The following is a 24,835-nucleotide window of genomic DNA, read 5'->3' as shown; positions in this document are numbered from 1 at the left end:
CTACATGGGTTTCTTATTCTCTTAATTGAATACAAAATGTTGATAATTTACTACCATCAAGTTAATAAAACTGTTAAGGTATTATCAGCTTTTAAGTGAAAATATTGTGAATTAAGAAAGAACAAATTTTGACTTAGAAATTTTATTATCATGACCTTAATTGATTTAATACGTTCTTCATAATAACAAAGATCTATGTTGATTTTAAAATATAAATAAATATAATAGTATGGATTACGAGTATAATATGTAATTCATATGTTTACTAATACCGCGTAAAAGGTTACTATAATAATTTAATTTTTAATTGATGGCAGAAAAAGGTTCAAATTCCAATCCATGAGTTCCTTTTTAATGAATTTAATATAACAAACAAGCTATTTAGTCTAAAACATTTAATTTTGCTAAATTTTTGATCAATAAATAATTTCTTATTATTAAAATAAGCTACAAATACAAATTCAAGTTATTCAAATTCCTTTAATATAAACGATAAATTATAGTCTATACAAACGTAAGTATATTCAACAAGTTAGAGAAATCGTACGAAACATATTCTCAAGTAAATATTTCGAAGCTGTCGGTTGACTTTTGACCTTGACATTTAAAAGGCAGGTGCACAAAGATCCGTCTACGTGTGAATTACCTGTGTTATTTTCACTTTCCTATACAACCTTTAATATTTATAAATTAATTGATTTTAATTTAATTGTGCGCGAGAAATTTAATTTTTTTTTATTTAAAATAACCGAAGAAAGTATAATAATTAAGGATAAACTTTTTAAGAGAACCTACAAAATTAAAAGGCATTAAACTCGAACTTTTTTTACGATACACAAAAACAAATCTCATCATTAACTTATTTGAGTATATTGTAATAAATTGTACCATATTCACCATACACATTTCAAATTAAAATATTAAATTTTAAAAAGTTTTCAGTTTATGAAATTACGTAAAATATAAATATAGCCTACCTTATAAATCCCGTCCACAAGTTTCGTGAGTTCTTCAGTCTCCATCGCGTTGGATTATCAGCGAACCAAGCGTCAACAAGTTACACGTGAAACTTCATCGGGAAACAAATAAAAGAAACTAAAGCGCAACTAGATTTTAACACTGTCAACACTAAATTCACATTTCATTACACCTTTGCACAATATTTTCTTCTCGATGGTACACAGATTATGTACGTAAATCCTTCAAGGACATCTGAAACAAAAGGAAAAATATTATAAATCGTTCGATTTTTTTTTAATTAATTTAATAAGTGACTTAGGGTTGTCACCTGTTCGATATTTGAATTGTAGAGGCGTGCGCTCTGAGCGGAGTGAACGTGTGGAATCACCTATCACTCGAGCGATACTCGAGTATCAGCCGTGTCGATGTTTGAAAATACAGTGTAAACGAGACCTGACTTTGAGACGTTGATGTCTAAACCACATCGTGTTTACTGTTAGACACTTAATTGTTTAGATAGGCAGGAATTTGGCTGGTATGTTTTGCAACATAAATGACCTACATGTAAAATATTTAATATGTTGTCATCTAAATTAATTTTAATAGCAGCCAACTTTCACCTCATCTTTCGATTATTGATGTTCCTCATCTCTATTCATGATACAAATGTGATTAATGTGTTATCACGAAAACTTTTAAATCATGTATCTCCCAAGTTCCCATACCTATCATCAAAGTCGGTTTTCTTTTAATTAAGCTAACGAACCTATTTACATTTAGAAAATACAGCTCGATTTCTTTGAATGATTGAATGAACCTATTTATTATATTATTTCATTTTTATAATTAAACAAAAAAAGGTAAACTTTCCAAATACCATATATTTTATTCATACATATAAAATTACATTCCAAAACGTTATACTGTCCACAGACTTACCAACAGTGGACTTAAATAACATTTTAAAGAATAAATGTAATATTTTTGTTATCTTTTTGGTCATAAAATATTTATTCATCGAATTATAATTACTATATTGTTAGGACTGTTGAGGGTAGCCACACAAAAAAAAGTTTTATAAGGAAGTATGCGCTGCTGCTCGAGGCAGTCTCTTTCCATTCGTCATTGCGGAACGTCTGACATTTTTGTTTATTTACGTTCGGTTTGAGTTTATACTACAGCGAGGATTATTATGAAGTAGAGTTAAATTCATTATTTCGCTGTTAGTTTAATTCTTTTAAAATACTTTTGCATCAAATATCTTACATCAGAAGTGGGATAGGATCCGCGTGATTCTATCCACTTTGCTCACTCTGTGTTTGTGTTTGCATTTTAGTGAAAATAAATGCAAAGAGAAAAATGTCAGATCGTTACCGTGATAATCGTTGTAGTCGCAGTAAGTTGAGTCGAAATCAAAGTCGTACCAGTGTTCGCGAAACATGGGTAGCGTGGACCAAGCCGTTTATTCTGCATGGGAATATGTGGGCAGTGAGGCTCACGCGCTGTCTGTGTATTTCACAGCAGACAGGATTGTGGACACGATCTATTCAATTTGTACTGCGGTAAGATCGAACCAATATTTTTATATTTCAAATTTTGATGCCAAATAAGACAACATCAGACTTTTTTATTAATGTAAAAATGTGTTCTTTACTAAAGACTGAAATTGAATACCTCGATCAGTTCATTAGTGAGGGTCAGGTAAGGCCGAGTCGTGATAAGATTAAAAGTCTTTGCTTGAGTCAGATGGATGTCATTATGTCGTAATAGTCATTGATGCCCTTTATGAGTTCAGTTTGCTTTGTCCATGTATTGTCGGGATGGTCTGCGTTGCGTAGCCTGCGGGATACCCAACTGCAGAAGTGAGATAGTGAACGAACTGTGAGACGTTTTGTAGCAGGAGATGATGCTTCTAGGGTATTTTCAGGACTGACAAACTGCGGGTTGCCATTAATATCATGTAGAGGACGGACTGCGGGACGCTTGCCCTACATGGTGCCACGGTGAGGGGAGTGGACTCCCGAGACATGCTACGCTTTTTTTTTAACGGTGAGACATCTTATGTTCGTATGACACGCAAACGTCGTGCCTATGTTATACGAACGATTGTGTGATACTACTTGCGTATAATAAGCGAACGTCGTGCCTATGTTATACGAGTAGTTATGTATCTGACATGTGTGTAATAAGCGAACGTCGTGCCTATGTTATGCACATGTAGATGACACATGATATGCGAACGTCGTGCCTATGTCATGTGCTGAAGTCATTTGTGTAGATGAACTATGCAAACGTCGTGCCTATGGTTCACTATGTTGTTGTAAATGAACTATGCAAACGTCGTGCCTATGGTTCATTGTGTTGTTGTAAACGAACTATGCAAACGTCGTGCCTATGGTTCACTGTGTTGTTGTAAACGAACTATGCAAACGTCGTGCCTATGGTTCGCAAAGTTGCAAAGAAGCACAGGAGGACGAGGACGTCCTCCAGTCAGGAGAGGCCGTGTTAGGACTGTTGAGGGTAGCCACACAAAAAAAAGTTTTATAAGGAAGTATGCGCTGCTGCTCGAGGCAGTCTCTTTCCATTCGTCATTGCGGAACGTCTGACATTTTTGTTTATTTACGTTCGGTTTGAGTTTATACTACAGCGAGGATTATTATGAAGTAGAGTTAAATTCATTATTTCGCTGTTAGTTTAATTCTTTTAAAATACTTTTGCATCAAATATCTTACAATATATATTCACGTACAAAGATTCGTGTTATAAATATACTCGAAACATGATATTTGTAGTTAAGTTCGTGACACAAAACATTATAGTGCCGCTTACGAAATATCTTCAATGTCACAAGCTCAATCAGTAATAAGCACTCGATTTGTGTGGCAAGATAACTACGCCTTAATGGCTCATACACAAAATAACAGTTCGTATTGCCTTATTTCATACTGCGATATAAATAGTGTTGCCTAGACCACATAGTTTTTAAGAAGAATTTGCAGAATTACGGTAGGAAACCGATTTTAGGACCGTATGCCACAAAGGTATTGATTGGAGTTATGGATAGAGTACTTAACAAGATATTGTAGGCATAGATCCGCTGAGTATATTATTACCATTCAACTTATCTTTTTTTTAAAGTCAACTTGACTTTTTTTTTAGGTTATTTGGTTATTAAAAGATTAATTACAATACTTTACATTAGTTTTACACATTGCGGTCAAACTTTTTTTTAAACATCTTAGTTACGTGGCTTATATTGTAATGAGGTATAGCAGTCGACGTCGGAACGAGAGTGAGCGATGTTGTATAATTTACATACTTACACAAGCGATGCACTCAGTTCAATTTAATCGTATGCATAACCCGCCCACACTTGCTAGTTGCCTTAATAGATGCTAATGCTAGTTTCACACATTGACAGAACACAGAACAGAGCAGTAAGTCTACCATATTTGTAAAAATCACCATGGTATCGTCATTGAAAAAAATGTATTAGAATTAGTGCAGCGTATCGGGCGTAAAGTATACCAAAATGCTCATACCAATTTTGACATAATTGAGGATGAAGATACAAGGGCGGTTGTCACAAATATTCGAGCTAGGCAAACAGAAGACAGTGCACTGCTATTTTTTTAAACGCACGCTTACTGTCAGAACAGTATTTGTTTTTCTATCTCTATTTTCTGCATTTAAACGATAGTAGTACCGCGATATCTACTACTCTGTGTCACTGTTCTGATTTAGTGTAAAAATAGCAACAAGAGAATGTGTTATGCCGTTCTGATAGGTTTAACTACTTTAATTATGTTATGATTGTTTGTTTATATAAAATTTAAATACAGTTTTATAGATAGAAAATTCGTTTGACAGGATCTTAAAAATTTTATGTCATTGTATTCAAAAAGAAAGAATTTTTATTTCATAGCGAACGGATGGAAATTTGCTGTGATAAAAAAAAAAAACTGCTTACTGGCAAGTTTGAAAGTTTTGCTCGCGTCACATGGTATAAGATATAAAACAAAATTCCAGAACGGATCCGTAACTTCATTTTGAACAAGAGAGATTTGCTTCGTCCCCTTGCATATATACAGCCGCACGGTGCATACGAACAGCTTCCTACTTTCTTTTCTTTCCCTCCAAGCGTAAGGAAACAAGCGACGGTTGCTTATTTCAGTCGGAACTTGTTTATTCCGGATTGAACTAGTAAGATTTTCATTTGGAATATTTAATTCATATCCGAAAGCATGAAAAGAAAGAACAATGAAATTTGCCCTTAATTTAAAGAATTTAGTCGTAGAAATTTCAAGAATTATGAAAGAAAAATCTTGTATGTATTAGTAATCACATAAGCAATTAATAATTAATTAGTTAGTTTAATTGGTTATTCAGGATTTATGTACATGTCCATGTTCCATGTATAAATCCTTATTCCTTCTGAAATACCCTCATTTTGTTTAACTTAACAAACTTGGCCGTTCCTTCGACGTTCGTATCGAGTGTACTGTCTTATTTTAAGATATTACAGTATTATAAAGTTGGTCTCGTGTGCCAAGAATCAGAGGAGCGTAAAATCACTGTGAACCGTACGTGTTAGCACAAAACGCGTGCAGTCTAGTCGGCAGCGAGCAACGAGCAACGAACGCTGTTCTGCTGACGAACCTTGTTATCGTGAATATAACGTATTACATGTCTGGAAAACTGCGTCTGAATATTCATATATCTGTTCTTCACTTCCACTGATAAATGTGACATGTATCGATGTCTTTTCATCTTCAATATCATTTGATTGCGGTGTCCATTAAAGATGTTTTGTGAAAGCTTGTTTAATAATATTTATTAATATTCAAAGTTGAGAATTAAGAATACATAATAATTTTAATTCTTATTGCAAAGAACTAGACCAATTGATGCTTCATTAAATAATAAAGTACTCTAAGAGATATCTCCAGTAGCTTTCATTTGTCCATAATTGGAAATATTTATTAAATTTTAAGCATAGATTATGATGATGAGATCGGCTTGGTTGATGGAATATTCAAAATCACTGTTTCCTAGTAATAATATGAAGCTTTCGATGTTTTGACAGTTTTGAATCTATAAGATGTCTGGCGTATATGTGTGAACTTGATATAAATGAGATTCAGCAGAGCTCTTGGGAAATTTTACATAAAATGTTCCTGAATAATGCGTCAACAGACAACAACAATATTAATTCAATTATTCACTAATTTCAATCTTACAAATATTATAAATGCGTATGTTAGGATGGATGGATACATGGATGGGTAGATGGCAAAGATGTAGAACACAGTCTGGAAGAATACTTAGGCTACTAATTGATTTATTTTTATTAAATTCGCGTGGACCATCGGGGGCGACAGCTAGTATTTTTGCAAAACAGTGAACGGTAGTTTAAATAAATATCACTTTAATAAATTAAAATTTTCTGGCTTAATAATGACATAAATGGTCATTTAGTTTTGCATACATTTCATTACCACAAAAAAGCCACGTAGCAAGCTTTAATGCATTTTATTTTGCAGTCATATTTTATGGTGAAAATAAAATGTGAGGTTTTTTAAAAATTACTGTGTTAATCTTTTCAATATTTCAAAATAAAAACAAGCAATTGAAAACATGCCAAAAATAACACAGAATATATGTAATAAAATAAATTTTAAAAATATTCGTTGCATAAATTTCGTTGATTAAAGAACGGTTATGTATAATGGAAACAGATGAAAAGTGTTCAACGATAAACTGTTAATTTCAATACATATTTTATATTCATGGCGGCGGTAACTTTAGTCGTCATAATCCCTTTACCGACGACGGGCCATTACCTGTCACTGATTGCTGCAGTTTGGCTGAATAAAACCACCTGTACACTTGCGTTTTTTGCCCCGCTACAAATGAACACATGTGAGCGGACAAAGGCTAGCGATTAATGCTGGCAATACTTACAAACTTGCTAGTAAGCATTTTGTTACCATGGCTAATTCACAACATCCTTTCGGTATAAAAACAAAAAGCTTTTGCATATATAGGTGACCTATTAGACACTATGTTATGAGTACCTTATAAATCAATGTAACATCAAATCGTCGGGGGATAAGACAGGTTGTTTGAGTTGTTTCACTTAATTATCTTATTAATGAACAGCATAGAATTTTGTATTGTTGCAGAACTGTATTTTTTGTCGTACGGTTAAAACGCAAGTATGCGACTGGCCTTACAACCCATCCGTTCGCAAGGCATACGTGCGTGTGCTTGACACCCAACAAAATTGGATACGTACCCCTCCCACGGTAGCTTCTGCAGTATTCACTTATATGTTATGAAAGCAAAATGGATTGATGGTAAATTTTGCTGAATTTTCAAACGATTTATTCAATTTTAAAAAATCTCTATCTCGTCTGCACTTTCAACTTAAATCGAAATCATGTCTCATGTAAAAGTTCTTTTCAAAATGAATGATTTTTTGATATTACGAAAAAAATAAATGAATAAATATTGTGTTCTCTTACCGCGTCAAAGAAAAATACAAGTAGGTACAAATTTGTTTTGTGGAGATTAAAGTAGTTCGTATTCTTCGTTCCCCTAAAAGTAAACATTGGGAGGAGGACCTGCCCGAATAATGTTTTGGTTTGTACACACAGAGTGGAAGGGTCCCATTGTACCATCGGCTACTGTGACGGTAATCTACGCAATTCTTTCGAAGCTATTATTGTGTTGGTAACAAAGCAGAACATTGTCCGTGACCCTCGCTAAGACTTGCTTCTTTACTGAACTGCTATTGGTATACGCGAGGGCGACAAAGTATCAACAAAGTTATATCAGCTTATTACATTTATTATTTTATCCATTTTTCTTTTAGAAATTGGTGCTTTACGATAAACATGGATTTGTATTCCAATCGGCTGAAGAAAGCTTTTTAATTTTAAGAATTTAGGTTAGAACACTTTTTATTAGATGTCTTTTTCTAGAAAAGCACCTTTATAAAACCCACGCGTTCCAACGATCTCGTAATCTCGAACAATATCTTTATAAATAAATGCAATTTTGAATAAACTAAACAATCGTAAAAGTTGTTATTTATTTTTATTACGTATACCGACAAGTAATTAAACAAATCTTTTACATTTTTAAGATTTTTTTTACAATTTTACTATTAATACTTCTCTTTGCTATCTATCTATCTTACTATCGTTAATGTAATCCAGCTACAAGTTTATGTGAATAACTCATGTTACTATTACTTAAGAACAAACGTACATATTAGATATGAATGAAATGAATGTATGTGTAATGTAATGAAATGTATGTGTTTCGCCATCGCATTGCTTGCAATCGTTTTTGTTATCTAATCCTTATGTTTTCCACCTATCTATAAACTTGTGCTCAAAGCAAATAAATTCCTTTCGAACATACATTGGTGACGTGCGTTTCTAATGTTTTTTGTAGCACCGCGCGATGTAACCACACGCTCCCGTGATGTGATACGATTGCTCAATTGCCGAGAAATTGCGACGCGGTTAAGCTTGCGGAAAATTGGCGATATCGTTAATATTCACCCGAAACTGGAGTTTCACGTGGCGACTACAAACGAGCAGTTCTATTAGATTTATGTCTCAGTCCTTTAAATGATATATAACCAACGACTAGCCGGCGAGACATCCGATACCTTAACGTATACATGTAACTCTATAATATCGTGTCTCTAGAATCAATCCGTAAAACATGATTGAAATCTACTAAAAATAAAATGAAATACACCGTTAAGGCAAATTTCTGGAGATTTGTAACGTATATGTTTATGTTTTCGATAATATATTTTAATGGTAACATTTTGTCCCGTCTTTCATTCTGTGAAGTTTGTACTCTTTATACCTTTTTTTTCCTTAGTAGTGATGTAAAATAGTGATGATGGAAAATACAAACTATTCTACATGTTTAGTTCACTCTTATTAAACTTAAACCATCGTGGTGTTATGTAATTATAAACATAGACTCACTTAAACAATACAAGCAGAGTTCAGGTAAGTTGAAGTAACTTTTTCCGGCGCGTTTAACCGAAATTGTTGACAAAAATATTCCGATCATGTCGGCGTCCCTTGTTAGCGCTTACGAAAAATACAAGGAAATTTCCCCTTGACATCGCTTGTTTCATAAGATTCCCAGTTGTTTGGTATTGAGTTTTAGAACTAAGGAGTTTTGTTATTTTTTACTTATACATTTGCAATTTGCAACATTGTTCACGTTTTATCTATAAGAAGGGTTTTACAGCTTAATTGTGAAGGAGACGTTATTAACATTTTTAATATCTAAACTACAATTTTATTTACTTTTAACATTAGCTTAGAAAAAAATGGATTGAGTAACAAATAAAATAATATTTTGTGTATACTTCAAAAGCGTAAAATAAAATCAACCCTTTACATTCAAAAACAATTTATCGAGTATGGTAAATATTAAAAATCATTGCTCGAACATTCGTTTTTTTATTAGAATGCTGTAAAAATTGTTTATAGCTGACATGGTTTACGTGTCAGATAGTTTTATGAATAAAAAAAACAGATTGTATTTGTAGCACTTCGAATGAATGAACGTTTGACGTGTGATATGAAAACGCAACTGTTATTTTTATTCACGTTCGTTTCCGTAAAATAACACTCGACATTTGAGTCATTGGTCAACTCCCACTTTATTGAAATAATTTTTATTACAAATACAATTTTGTAATAATAAAAGGTACTAAATAAAACGAATAACTTCGGAATAACTTCATAATAGTGATATGTTCATAAAAATAACTTCTACAATTGCAAACAAATTAATTTCCATTCAAAAATTTTTTTTGTTTTAAACCATAAAGTTGGTAATAGTTGACACAGTTAAATTTTGAACTTTTAGAAAATATGTTTCTGGAAAAAATGGAAACTTTAATTTACAGTTTATAAACATTGAAAAAACCTACTCTGAAAATGCTCATACACAACTGTAACTCATTCTGTGTGAATTAAAGAGTATCGATTGATGTTAATATTTATTCCGACAATGTGCGTCTGGAATGAAGAACCGAGTCAGTTAATTGCCCGCTAAACTTACTGTTACACAAACTTCGTGCTCCCCAACCGTAACAACGTGCGTCGTTTTTCCTCATTACAGCCTCTTCCGAACCATAATAACGAACACTCACGCAAAGGGAATCGACGTAGACACGCCTTAATAAAACTTTGCATAGCAACTACCTTTCATTTTTAAACTTCCCAAGCGATAGCGAAAGTTTACGAAATCTTAGCGTCCCTCCCTTAATAAATTATTTCCATTTCGACGAATCCTTTTAAAGTTCTCTTTCAAAATATTTTTATACCTCTTTTTTGCTGCTCATTTCTTATTATATTTTACTTAGCACCAACTTAAGGGCAATATTTTGAATAAAATATATGGTAACTTCTTACTACAAATGTATGTTAGGAGCGTGACAATCTCATCTTTCTTAATCTTTCTCATCTTTTTTATGTTTATTCATAATATAGTATGTTGTTCATAAAACAAGATAAAAGTAGTTTACTGTGAAAGAGCTACAAAAAACAAGGATCATTTACCGTCAAGTTAAATACAACGTTTATATCAATTAAGGGCACTTCCGAAGCCCAACATGTAATCATATTCGGGGCAGGCGCGGCGTAAATCATGAGAGGATAACCGGGGGCAAAAAACAACGTGTCTGGTCAACCCTACGTCGGCTGTTTATTGCTAATTTTATATTCGCTTCACCGCCGACCCGTCGTTTACAACACTTTTTGACTCCTTTATTAGGCAATTATTAACCGCCAATCAAAAATGCAATTCGACGCACAATTATACGCAAATTGCATTTTGATCAGTTCAACTAACAATAGGTTCAAAAACAAGTTAATTTCCATAACAACTTAATATAGACATGTTTACATACGGCCTTGTAACAAATAGTGCAGCCACCTACAGGAGTCTACGTAAGGTCGCTGGTTTTAAGTTTCCTCTCTGAAGACAATGTGACTCAGGGTCCCACTATATATCGCCAAATCCATACATAATCTATCAATTTGCTTCAAGTATAATAGCCTTACGCGTCCAAGAAACGTGAAAGGAGTACTAAGACCTTCTAATTGTAGGAACCGTTGAATCACGGAAATCCGTAAACAAGCCTATCACAATTGACTGTAAACTTAAATGCTTTACACTTTATTCTTTGTCTTATTAATACATTAATATTAATTATATCAAAAAGTACAGTACAGTGCCAATTCACTAATCTGTTTATTTCAATTATTTTAAACTGGGTCCTATCTGATTTCTCGCGTAATATTGACACTGAGAATTATTCTTTTATGATGGGAGGTTCAGCGGGTCGCTAAATGATTATATTTTTAAATAATTAGAGTATAATTATATCAAATGTATAACTCAAAGAGAACATTATTGGTCGCTTAGTAACTTTATTAGCGTAAGAGCAAACTCCAAATCCGGCTTAAACAGTACTGTTCCAAGCCCTATAGGTGCGCAAACTTTCGACTTTCTAAACGCATCGACCTGCCTCGACTATAAATGCAAATTAATAGTTACCATTTTGATTACATTAAACTTGTAATAAATTAGAAATTTTGAATATTAATATATTTCGTTATTCAATATTTTAAAGTTAATATATTTTATATTAATAACTTCCTGCATAAACCAGTAAAAAATAAAATTAGAATTTGATTATGTTAGACTTATGTTACATACTAGCAGTTGCCCGCGAATTCGTCCGAGCGAAATAGAGAAATTAGAATATGTTAGGAAGAAGAAATCGGTTCACTGATTTCGGAGAATATTCAATGCACTCAAATATCTTTATAATATTAATATAAACTAGCTATTTCCCACAACTTTCTCCGCGTGAAGTATTAAATTTGGATTTTTTTTATCTATGTTCAACATTTTAAGTCTCTAGGGTTTGTAATTTCGGCTGTGCGTTGATATATCAGTTGATCAATCAATTATCAATAGAATGTAAATAGATTTTTATGTATTTTTCTTCACATAACATCTAGTCCGCTTCTTAATTGTGTTAATGTGCAATTTTATAGAAATAAATAACTATAAATATAAATTACTTTGGTTTTTTAATAAAAAAGAAAATCATTCAAAAAATGTCACTATCAGAAATATGCCACAGATACAATGCCAAGCTTTTACTTATTTTAAACAATTGGGTATTTGTTTTATAACACTTATACTAACTTTACGAAAAATGTACGTAGAGATTTAAATTGCCCTGAATGCTAACGCTAATATAAAACTAAAAGGTAAATGTGATTCGCTTGTTTTGCTTTCAATGGAATTCCTTTACGTTAGCGTTAACGCAACTCAACTAGACGTTTTACATTTCAAATACTTAACGTTTCGTCATATTACATTACTACATTACTCTGCGCAACTCGGACAGAATGTATCAACTTAACAAATATTACTGTTTGTTTTTATATAGATGTTTTATGAAAATTTGATTATGCTTTAATTTCATTTTAAAATGTAAAATCTTTCATTTACAGTACTTGTTTGAAATGAGATGATAAATCTAACAAGGAGAAATATGAACTATTTGTAAAACTATGTGATGTGAGGTGTTAATGTACAATTATATATGTACTTGTATAAATATACTTCGAAGACTAAGTTATATTATATATAATATTTTACACATTAAGTAATTGAAAGCTTTATAGTGTCGTAAGTCAAAAGTGCTCGGCTAAGTATCAATTTTCGAGAAAAGTTTCCCTACGAACAACGGTAAAAGCATTGTTTTACGACGTTACAAACTAAAAGCTAAGACTTTGAGTACATCTCACGCTGAAGCGCGATATTGCATACTTAAATAGGACGTAAAACCGCTACATGCTTATTTATTTTCTTATTTTAATATATTTTTTGCTTTTAACTACACGTTAAATAGACTTAAAATGAGTGCAAAAAATTATTTATCCTCTTTTTCTGTTAAGTTCTTTATGAATCGAATATATTACATATTAGCGGTCGCCCGCGACTTATACAGTACATAAACTAAAAGTAGCCTATAATACGAATATGCACACATGCATCAGCTACCTTCCTGGCAAATATCACATCAAAATCGGTCCAGCCGGTCCTGACACGGAACAACCGCGGCCTTGAGGACAGACTTGCAGAGAGGCAGCCCAAAATTAAAAAAAAAATGGTTTTTCATTATCATCAAATACCTCATGTGTATAAAATATACTAACATTTGTAGATTATTAATCGTTACACCACAGAGCATATCAGACACGTCTGTATATTTTGATGTTGCTGTTGTAATTATAAAAAAATATTCATAAATTAAATTATGGTTCATATAGTCCTATGTTTGTATACTCTGTTAGAAACCTTGCTTATGTTACCTTGTAACTGCACGCCTTGGCCTATGACATTTTGGTAATTGTAAGTTACGATGTTACGTGAGACGTTTAGGATGATATTATTATACGAAAGCGTTTCGAAAACTTGTCTGTTGATAATGTTTACACGTCATTAGCTAGGACCGGTGTTCAGGTCACCTAATAGCTTAAGAATGGGGTTTCGACCACCATGAAAGTTATTTAAAAGTATTTTTCGATAATTTATATATATATATATATATACAGTCAAAATCTGTTATAACGACATCGAAGGGACTACTCATATTGAGTCGTAAAAACCGATAGTTGTAACAACCGGTGACAGGTATTAATAGGAAAGATATGTATATAACATTCAGCCAGGACCTTTGATTTTGGTCATTTTAACCGGTATGTTGTTCTAAACGATGTCGCCATAAACGGTTTTGACTGTATATATATATATATATATATTATAAGCTTTTTTAATTGTAAAACAATTTTAACCCGCTTAGTTGTAAAATATTTTGTCCTTGAAATAATTTTTTCATACCTTCTCTTAACATTTGTTTATTTTTTTGTAAATCATCTAAACGCTATCCGATAATATAGTATACATTATCTATCATATAAATCTCGCTTAAAATATCGAAAGTAAAAAATATATCAATATGAAAGTTATCATTAATATTATTAACACATCAAAATTATAATTTCAAATTAGTAGTAGTAGGATTATAACTAATAGTAGTAGTAAATAGTAGGGTAATTAAATAAAAATAATTTCAAATATCACTTTTCATTTTCATTTTAGTCTGTGGTGTCTGGCGTTGTATGTGTTTGTATCATTTAAAAATATCTTAAAATTACGCATTACATGAAAAAAAAATCATTTTTAGTTCCATTTTTCATTGTTCTGATCGTGAGCAAAGTCTGTTAATGTTTCTGAATAAAATGTTTCTCTATTTTTATTCAAACACCGGGATTGTTTCGTTTAGTTCCATACTCTGTCTCATTGAATCTTTTACGTATTTTGTTTTGATGGAGATACAATTTCTCGGTAGTACTTGGCGAGGTCGACCATTCATCCAGTCTACTTCACCACCTGCCGATTTAAATATATAAATGTTTACTTTTCAAAATTTAATATTTACAAATAGCGATTTAAGACTCAAAGCTACATAATGCTTTATTTTATTGCTGTTTGTGAGATTAGGACTCATTTTGTTTTACTGCACAGGTTAAGAATGAGTAAATTGTTTTTTTAAACATTGTTAAAGACGTATGATTTCATAGATATTTTTAAAACTCATACTAACAAGTAAGTATTGTTATATGTACTGTTTGATGTATTTTTAGCTAATCAAGTTACATTGCGTCAAAAAATTATTTTAAAGCAACGTATTATCTCAATCTTCTATTTTTTGTATTCTTTGTAGTAAAATTATTCTCGTATTCTTTTTTAAAGTAAGTAATAAACAGAAAAGAATTTAATTTAGTTTATATGAACGGCTACAATAAGACATAAATAAAATAACATGAGTCAACCTTATTTGCAATTTAGACCAAACTTTCTAGCTATTTCTTAATCTCCAAATATGGTATCATCTTTTATATCACATTTCACTTCCAGACTATAAATATCTACTTAATTTTTGTTAAGATTTAAGTTTAATGAATAAGGAATCAGCAATTTAAAAATTTTTGATTGCTTTTAAATAATCGTATACTCAGTGCAGTTTCCTTGTAGGTTCAAATGTATATATATACTTCAACAGTATATTTATTCAACGTAGTAAAATTAACGAATACCTTATAATGCTTTTAACGATTCAATCTATACAGCAGTTGTGGCTTTCACCTGTGTTTGTTGACATTTACTATTGAATTCAACTGCTAAATATCGCGTATACTTAGCATTTTATCCATTGATTGTTAAACAAGATATGTAGTTTCACAGCCTTTTTTTTTTTTAATAATAAACTGTATATTGACAAATGGTGAGCGATACAACTTTGTTAATTTTTTTTTATTAACCTAATACCTACTTGGTTTATTATACAAAGATCAATCAGCGTATAATCTAGGTTTTAACCTATTCTTTTGAACTCTATTCTTCTATTTGTCTATGAATACAAGACGCAAAATAGGGCGATGGGACGGCTACTGGCAACCATAGTTTTAACAATAATGTATTAAAAATGAAACCATGTCCTAATCTACATTAAGTAGGTTTACTCTGGTAGTATTAAGTCCATGTGAGAATTGCAATAAAGGTGTCACACGTGCAAAAGATTAGTGCGTTTTCGTCACTATTCTAATACTATTGTTGATTTGGAGCAGTAATCGGATCCGAGGGCGTAGGGTCGCGGCAATCCTGCACAGTTAATGGAATTAAACACAATGCAATTACAGACAATACGACGAACGTCAGCTCTGTTATAGCATAGTGCACCTTGATTGTGTAATGCGCTTAGTTTTGCTGATAGAAGGCGAATTACTGGTAAACACTACAATCCGCTTACGTTATCACTTTAAGGACAATTTACCATTAAGTACTGGAAGTAAACATCTCTATAAATAGCTACACTATGCACGCTATATAATGGAACTCTCATTCTAAATACATTATCTCAATAGTCTATGTCCCTAAAAAGATAATAGACTGTGATGAAGATAATAAATTAACAAATTAGAGAGATTTAAACGCGAATCCGGACAGCTAATTTATAGCTATCATTTTTTTAATGGCCCATTCATAAACCAATGGCCATTTCACGTCGACGATTAGACCAATGTACTCTGATTGGTATAATATTAAAACGATGTAACGAGCCTTGTTAAAAAATTAAGACATTTTTTACATGTGCTTCTAACTTAAAGAGTCTTTATTTGTATTTCTATTTTAGATATTGTATTTTATCATTTTTAAATGTGTTTTAAAGAAATATTATTATGTAACTTTTCAAAAGATAACTCTGATAAAGTACAAATTGGACCACTGTACCACTGTAGACGATAGTGAACATTAGAATTCTTGACAATTTAGCAATGCGCAAGCTTGAAATATTTGAAGTGAATCCAGAGACGTAACCAACGCTACCTCATCCGCCGCTAACGGAGCAATGTAGTAAAGGATAATTCCATTCCAACGCTCGCATTCAAATAAAATTGCAACAATGCTTACAAGCTTTGAAAGTTTACTTTTCGAAACAAGCTTAAAGCTTTTATTGCGTCTACGAAATTGGTTGAAGCTTTTAATTCTGTAGTTTAGATTTTTCGGCGAATGTTTATTGTATTTGGAAGTTATTTAATAGAAATACGGTCTTCCAAATAATTTTCACGACTGGCAGGAGGGTATTTTTTAAACTATAATACTAGTGAACTATTGTAGTATGGAAAACTATTATACCTACAGACTGTGCGGCTATCTAAAGGGAAACTACGATTTAATGTTACGAAGTAAATATCACGGTTACATCAGTTTAGGTAAACATATTATCTTAATTTAAATGTAAAAGTTTGTAATATTGGAAACACAGATATGGAAATTTCCCCACAATCTGTGGCAGTAGTTGGTGTTTGAAACAGTATTCTGTGCGAGGGCGCGGGCTATAATCGGTTTAGGCGACCGTCGCCGACGTGCCGAGCCTACCAGCTAACGCCTCTACGTGTTTTATACCATGTGTCGGCCATATTATATTTCAAACTTTTACTAAGTTTTCTGGGCTAAAATAATAAAATTTATAAAATGCTTGCTATATAATTACAATATTCTATCGACATATTCTTTTACAGTAAAAATCAATGTGTGTTAGTTTGTTACCAGTGCGTTCCTAAACCACTAAACAATTTTTTTATGAAATTTTGGTAAAATTTTAAAATACAAATTATAATAAAATGTAATGCTAGTAACACATATAAGGGTTATATTGGTGTTAGCGGCACTCAAGCCGCATCTCAAATTCCGAGCGTCGAGTCTGTTCACACGCGCTGCATCGCAATAATGCTGACCCGTCTGTCTTATACGCAAAGGAATTCGTATCTACAGCGTACAACCGGCTACACTGAACACGCTTACATATTAAAACGTTAACTATTCAAGATAATACTGACAAGGGACTACAAACAGATACCAAATTACTACAGTTTAGTATTAAGAAACTTTTATATTTTCTTTTAACCCAAACACAAATTCATTAATTGATATTTTAACATTTTAAAGCCCCATAAATGGTTTTTTAAATGCAGCGATTGTCAACGAATTCAAAAACAGTTAAATTAAATTCTTCTTTTTTGTTTTTTTTTTTTTCTTCAATTCTACTATCTATTGCATTTAGTAGTAAATACTCAATCATTCAATATTCCGTGATACTTTTAGTAAAAACTAGCGATCGCCCGCGACTTCGTCAGCGTAGAAAATTAAGTCCCTAAATGATATGACAGCATGTATCAGCGGCGTTCGCTAAAAAGTCGTCATCAAAATCGGCAAAGCCGTTTCGGAGATAACCTGCAATAAAGGCGGCTTTGCGGACAAACAGACAGACAGAAACTTAAAAAAAAAGGATTTTCGTTACAATGCACTCAATACATGTTCATGAAATATAATTTTTTTCGGTGTTATATATACAGATAGATAGACTTATAGCATAGTTTTCTTAAAATATTTAGTAAGAATGTTTTTTCCTCAGATCTTACCCGAATGCGATACAAGAGAATAAATAGCAATGAATACTACAATAAAAACACTTGACGCCGTCTTGGGTAAGGAATAAAATACAATTGAAGATTCCCTGAATTTCAACAAAAGCATTGACAACGAGACAAATATTCAGCACAAATACATTTGTCCTCGAAAGGAATGCTGACGCCGCAATACTGGTACGGGTAAAAGCCTTTTATAAATGGGTCAATAGCTCTGTAAACTTCGACTCTTCATAAGAAAATATCTGTGAAAAGGCGCCAATCTAATACGTTGGTATGCTAGTTTCACACGAATGTTAAACAGTAGAAGGATACAGTACTAATATTATTCAAAAGCACACAAGGTAGAAGCAGCGCGGTTCAACTGTTTTGCTTTACTGTGATACCCTCGTGTGAAACTACCATGTCCGGTTATAAAATAGTGTCGGAATATAAAAAGGGTCCGGAGTATATGCGGTTATCACTCACCTTTATAGGCACTAATGTTGAATTACGGTCGTATTTCCCTTCCCCATGCCAGATTCTAATGATAATTGACGACTGCGTAGTTAAAAAGATGGGTTGCCAAAGTTAGATCTTATCGAAAGAAAGCTGCCTCTCCCTACGAAAGCCAACGTCTGCGATATTTCAATTCCATTCTTGAATAGGAAATTTTTCACTTGCCCCAAATAATTTTGATTGCTTTCAGAAACTTCTATGTAAGAAAAATCAGATATCGAATTTCAAGCAATTTTTATACCAATTTCGAAATCAATTCAAAGAAATTTTCATTTTTAAAACATGCGATATTGAGCGCCGTGTTATACAATTAGATATTTTTCCGTAAACATTTGCAAACATTTTTTATTCATCAAATTCTTAAAAAGAAATCAAAGGGCGCACTTTCCCGAGATGAGATCGTAAAATATTAGAAATGAAAGTTAATAAGTACTTTTTGAATTATGCAAATGGAAACGGCAACGTTTTAAAAACGCGAGTCTCGAGAACAAACCGACACAGCAGGTGGAGACTAAAGTAAACAGAAAATTGCTAATTCGTTCGCCGTTTGACTTGAATATTTGCTCCACGACCGCCAAAGCGAAACTGAACCACATCACTTAGGAATACAAGTTTTCTGAATGTTTATTTGTCCGTTTCCCTCGGAGTGAAATATTACTTTTTCTCCTCTCTTTCAAAGTACTGCGACTGTTTGACTACGATATTTTAAGACTTCTGAAAGAGGTTTTTATAATTAATACTATTTTAATTACGTAGACTTCAATGGCATTTATTATTTTTTCATTTTAAAGTTATTTGGATCACATTAATAGTGCCGATAAATAAATATCAAGTCCCTAAAAAACCTCGATTTTTCTAAGATGAATTCATGGGCTTTTTATTTAACATAATTGTATTACTTTTACACATTTTTAATTAGAAACAAAATATACATAATTACATTATTATAGGGAATAATATATTTTCATAAATAAAGTTATTGAGTCATACATTTTGTCCAAAGAAAACAACCGGAAGCTAAACATAATGAAAATCGTTTACCTTATTTTTGTAATGATATATTTCTCGTTGCCAATTTTGCGAAAAGAAAAAAAAAACAATTTTGACAAGCGACGTACTGGTAAGCTGACAAGTCATATTGATTAATCCGATGTTAGATTTATGACAAAAATAAATCAATATTGGCAAAACAAACAGGACAAGGCGGCACTCATAACGGATACAATGCTTTCTGTCTACCCTATTGAATTTATGACATAAAATATTAACCTTAGAACTTTTAAAAGGCCTACTGGTATTGTGTATTAGACCTATACTCGTATATGTACACTTTATAAACTTTTAAAAAATCTAAGAAAACAATATGTTTTTCTACAGATGTTTCGGTAGTGGAAATTCATCGGCAAACTCTTACAATTAAAGGAAACGATGTAATTGTTACTTTAATGGCAACTTAAACTTGCTGCGGTTAAAACTTCTCGATATAGAGTACATAATGGATTCTATTCGCCGTAATTTAGTTGCATAATATGTCGGTGACTAACCGCAGTGCAAATTCTTATTCTAAAATACTAGCTTTTAATAGACGTCTCCTAACAATTATCGTTAAAGTAAACGTTTATTTGGTGCAACCAGACCAAAATGTATTTGAAGCATAATATTTTATAACGTGATATAATAAAGGAAAATTTTGTCTCGGACCCGTTGAACGACCCATTGACTTGTATCGCAAACTTTCGGTTAACCAAATCTCGTTCAGTAATTTTAATATAATATCTACATTTCAAATTTTGGATGAATTAATTTTTCGTTTACTTCGAAGCGATAAGTTCAATGACGTGGATAATTCATGCAAATGTATTTTTGGTTTCCAATAATGTTGCTGAATTTCTCTGCTTACTTTGAATTTCAATGTTGACCGAAATCAAGAGAGCATTGATGTATTTTGTTAGTAGCGGTTGAAGTTTTAATAAAACGATAGCCCATTAAAGTACAAAAAATATTAAATGAATTTCTAGCCTATGAAAAAGACAAGATGAAAATTATATGGAATAGTTTCTAAATAGGGAAGATGAATAAAAATACATTTCGAAAGAAGCTGATTCAAAGTTTCCCTAACGAACATAAAATCATTAAAACAGAAATGATAAATAAACAAGACTAGTCTGATGAAATACTCGTATATCGGTAGATGAGAACGAACACTTAAGTAAGGAAGATATCCTTTATGAAGCATTTGTATCGACAGGGTTAGTGAAAGATAATGAAGTGTGGGTGCTCGTAGCGACATGACATATAGCAACAGATACACAGCTGTTGTAACTTTATGAAGCGTAAAACTTTAGTACAGCGCACGGGTAATGGTAACGTCGAATATAAAAATCGATTTTCAATGTGTAAATAGTGTTAACTTTGACACGGACCTTGTTATAACAGTACATTACGATTTTAGGATACTCTGGATTTTAGTATTATGTTTGTGTTAAATTTAACGGTAAGCCAAACTGTTATTATGTGTTATCTATAAGACTCCACGATATAAAAATAAACTTTCAATGTTTAAAAGTTCTTTATTTTAATTAAACTTTTTGTTTATTTATTTATTAGGGTCTTCTAATTAACTGCTTATACTATTAGGGCAGTCTACTCTTAAAAGTGTTCTTCAAGATAAAATAGAAATCTACTTTAATTATACTAGCTGCAGGGGATTAAATAATTTAACGAAAGATAAATTTGAACTTCACCACTGAGCCTAAATGTATTTTAAATTTTAAGCTATTTAATTTAGAGACGAACACTAAATTACGAATCCGGAATGGCGAAGCATTTGTGACCAAATATATTAAGCCTTTAAATTGCGATGGCTTTAATTTGTCAATGAGATTTGCTTGTTGACGAACATCGTATCAAATTAATCTTACAAATATTATAAATGCGAATGTTTGAATGGATGGATGGACAGATGTTTGTGTGAAGGTATCTCCAGAAAGGCTCAACGGATCTCGATGTAATCTGCCATAGATGTAGTTCATAGTCTGAAAGAACAAATAGGATTTTTTTGATTCCGCGCGGACGGATTCGCGGGCGACAACTAGTTTGAGTATAAAAATCGTTTATACATTATCGCACATACATGTGATGTTTTTGAAAAGCTGAGTCTTAAAATACATACATATTTTTGTTACTTTTTTCTTGTGTATAAATATTAACGTTATGCTAGTTTTACACTAGAGGAAAACAGTTAAAACTATAGCAGTACTGTTCTTCCATTGTGTAAACTAAGCGTTATGTTTGTGTATTACGTGACCGTGTAATGTTTCGCCTTGTTAGTGAATTCTCCCAAACCAATCCAATAAAATATTGTTAGTATTGGGGTCCGCGAAATCTATAAAATAAAACAAGCGAATGACGCGTCAGTTGTAGAGAGGGTCGATGTTATGCGGCACTGAGACGCCTAAGGGTCATTGTCAGGGATTATATAAAGCCGAAATTGCAACGAAAACCTCCACCAACTAATCAGTTGACGGAAACGATCTCCAGAGTAGAGTTAAACGACGGACATCGTTCCCAGTTAGGGACGAATCTTTCCTTATTAATCCTTGAAGTCGTCTTCTTTGATCAAGATTCTTTAATGATTTATTTTCAATATAAACAACTTTACGGCAGTGATAGCTTAATAGTTAATTGGGTTTTCAAGGTCTAGGACTCAGTTCTAAGACGGGCTATGGCAGTATACTTTGGAACACACTAATAAAAATATTACTTTCTATATTATGATCGTAATCAAAAGCGTGGATTTAATGAAAATCTACGTTGTTTGTTTTGTTTAACTTAAATGTAAAGAATCGTAGTAGGATATAAAATGAAATATTGACACGTAGAAAATAAACTTCCTTCCTGTATCGATTTATGCTACAACTTTATTTATGACAACAACTTTTATAATAAGTAATGCAAGTACCATTGTTGTTCCCATACTCTAGTTTTAAGAAACTTCTCTATGACACACTTTCTAAAGTCATTATTCTTTGATGCAGCATTCGATTTATCACAAACGGCTATGGTAGAATTTGTTACTACAGTTTATAGTTTGATTTACTTTTAATTCAAATAATTAAAATTATAATTTTATAAGTACAATAAAAAAATAACTTAACGCTTTGAAGTTATTAAGAGATTTAAAGGATATTACTTTAGCTTTGCTTCTTTTTTTTAATTTTTCGTGATATGTGGACAAAAATTTGTCTTATTAAAATAACGTTAAAAATATGTAATAAAAATAGTTTTGTAATAAAATGTTTTTACAGCGCAGCGCTCAAGATAATGTTATGATAATGTTATTATGTTATATAACGTTTACTGAACAAATACTTTAACCAAAGGTATTCTACGTTCACGTCGAAATAACTCTCGAATAGTTAATACGTCGTTTTATTTGTAGTTTAATGCGTCAAAGGATTGAAATTCTAATCATAATTAATTTGTAAACGTTTTGAATTACAAGTCGTATGCTATGACAGGTTGGTACAAAAACTTTGACTTTTAAGTGAAAGGACTTGTCAAGTAAAATCTCACAATAAGTTTTAAATTTGCTTGCTCGAGTAGTCCTTATTTTGTGTAAAGGTGTAAATGTGTTCTAAATGGTGTTTGTGATCGCATGATATGCATATGTGTCACCTTTACGTCAACCTTCGCAAAAAATGGCAGTATTTATTACAACGGTGGCTCCTTGCCTAGTCTGTGTCTCTATAGTCAAAGCCACGTTAACGAGTGAATTCGAGTCATGCGAGGGGTGGAAATATCTGAAAGCTCACGATATTTCGAGGTAAACTTAAACCCACTATTTTGTTATGATCATAAGAGCCACTTAACAAATTACCTGAGCTTGAGTGAACGTTTCGAAAGTTTGCTAGTTACTAAAATATATATTTAGTGTACTTAGTGTTGGGTTGTTACCTTTAGTAATTTTGGGCTTTAGCAAATTTAATTATTCTAGTGGAGAAGATTTGAATCTTGATATGTACGTCACATATCGAAAGTTACTAAGTCACTTCCATACATTTATGACTTTTCGATTAGCGATTTCGCTTATCAAATGTTACTTTGATCACAGCTATAATGCCTGTTAATATTATTACTGCTAAACTAAACATGAAGCCGATACAGTCTCCTTGTAATCAAGGTGACGGATATTAACATCCGGAGTCTTTGTGTTAAATGTCCAAGACAAGCATCGTGAGTGCGGACGCACCAAACAAAAGCACGCTAATGAGCAAATCGTGTACCGAGAGAGACGCTTCGATCAGGAACTCGACACTGATTGGGTGAAAGTCATTCAGTCTCCAACTCATTAAATAACCAAAGTGCAGTATCAGTCTTAGTAAAGTCGGACAAATGAGTAGAGTCACTAGTCTTTTATTATTAAAAAACATAGTGATGATTATCGCACTAAAGATGGTAATTAAATGTTACGAATATATCCAGGTGACATTTTTTTTTATAAACTTATAAAGAATACGCATATTTTAAAAATTCTATTTACACTTAAAAACGAAAACATTAATTCTAGAGAACGACTCGGATCCATTCTTTCAAAATGTCATCACAATTCTGGTAATAATTTAAAAATGCCAAAATAAAAACATTGACTTATTTCAATAAAAAAAAAAAAAAAAACAAAAAAAAGGTTTGTTATTAATTCTTACATTGTAATCCAAGGCAAATGGGAAAAATTTAATAATGATCATGTTCACACCATTAACTCTTTACTGGCGGGTTGGTTTTCTAATTCAATAATAGCATTGTATTACTGGTTTCATCTTATGGAAAAGTTGGTCTATGACGTTTCACTTTGCAATCGGAAGAAAGTTGAATTGTATCGAAATCAGCTTTCCCGGAATTGGCGAAAGTTTACGATTGATGAAGAACATAATCGACTGATTTAAATCTGAAACTGTTCAACCCTTGTTTTATAAGAATAAACTAGTATTATGAAGAGTAAATATAATTTATGTATTTCAATACTCTTGTCATTACAAATAATATTTAGAGCTTTATCTTTAGTAATTCTAACAAAAGAAATTATCTAAAATTACACATCTTAACATATATATTTCGTAGAAAGCAAAGTAGGACAAAGAACGTGAATTAAATAGAAGTAATTCAAAGTGTGGCACGTGTTACATCAGAGTCTTGTTATGTACCGCATGGGAATAATTTTAATTGTTTTAAGTCGTGACACGCGAGCGCTTCCC

At 32.1% G+C, this 24,835-nt stretch overlaps 1 protein-coding gene across 3 annotated transcripts in view; it reads right to left on the bottom strand.

The window, feature by feature from the left end:
• Positions 1-24,835, bottom strand: part of LOC106710152 — a 125,364-nt gene that overhangs the window by 31,061 nt on the left and 69,468 nt on the right. For 2 of the 3 annotated variants that reach the window (XM_014502141.2, XM_014502143.2), the window contains exon 4: positions 978-1,212. In XM_014502141.2, coding sequence (XP_014357627.2) covers positions 978-1,022 — 45 coding nt within the window. In that variant the 5' untranslated portion in view covers positions 1,023-1,212. Of the gene's footprint in view, positions 1-977; positions 1,213-1,288; positions 1,380-24,835 lie in introns of those variants that run through there. The other variant, XM_014502142.2, reaches the window with a different exon arrangement.

The sequence above is a fragment of the Papilio machaon genome, chromosome 10, assembly GCF_912999745.1.
Source record: "Papilio machaon chromosome 10, ilPapMach1.1, whole genome shotgun sequence".
Taxonomy (NCBI): Eukaryota; Metazoa; Arthropoda; class Insecta; order Lepidoptera; family Papilionidae; genus Papilio; species Papilio machaon.
Note: the sequence above shows the minus strand (reverse complement) of the source record. Positions and strands in the feature narration are given on the sequence as shown.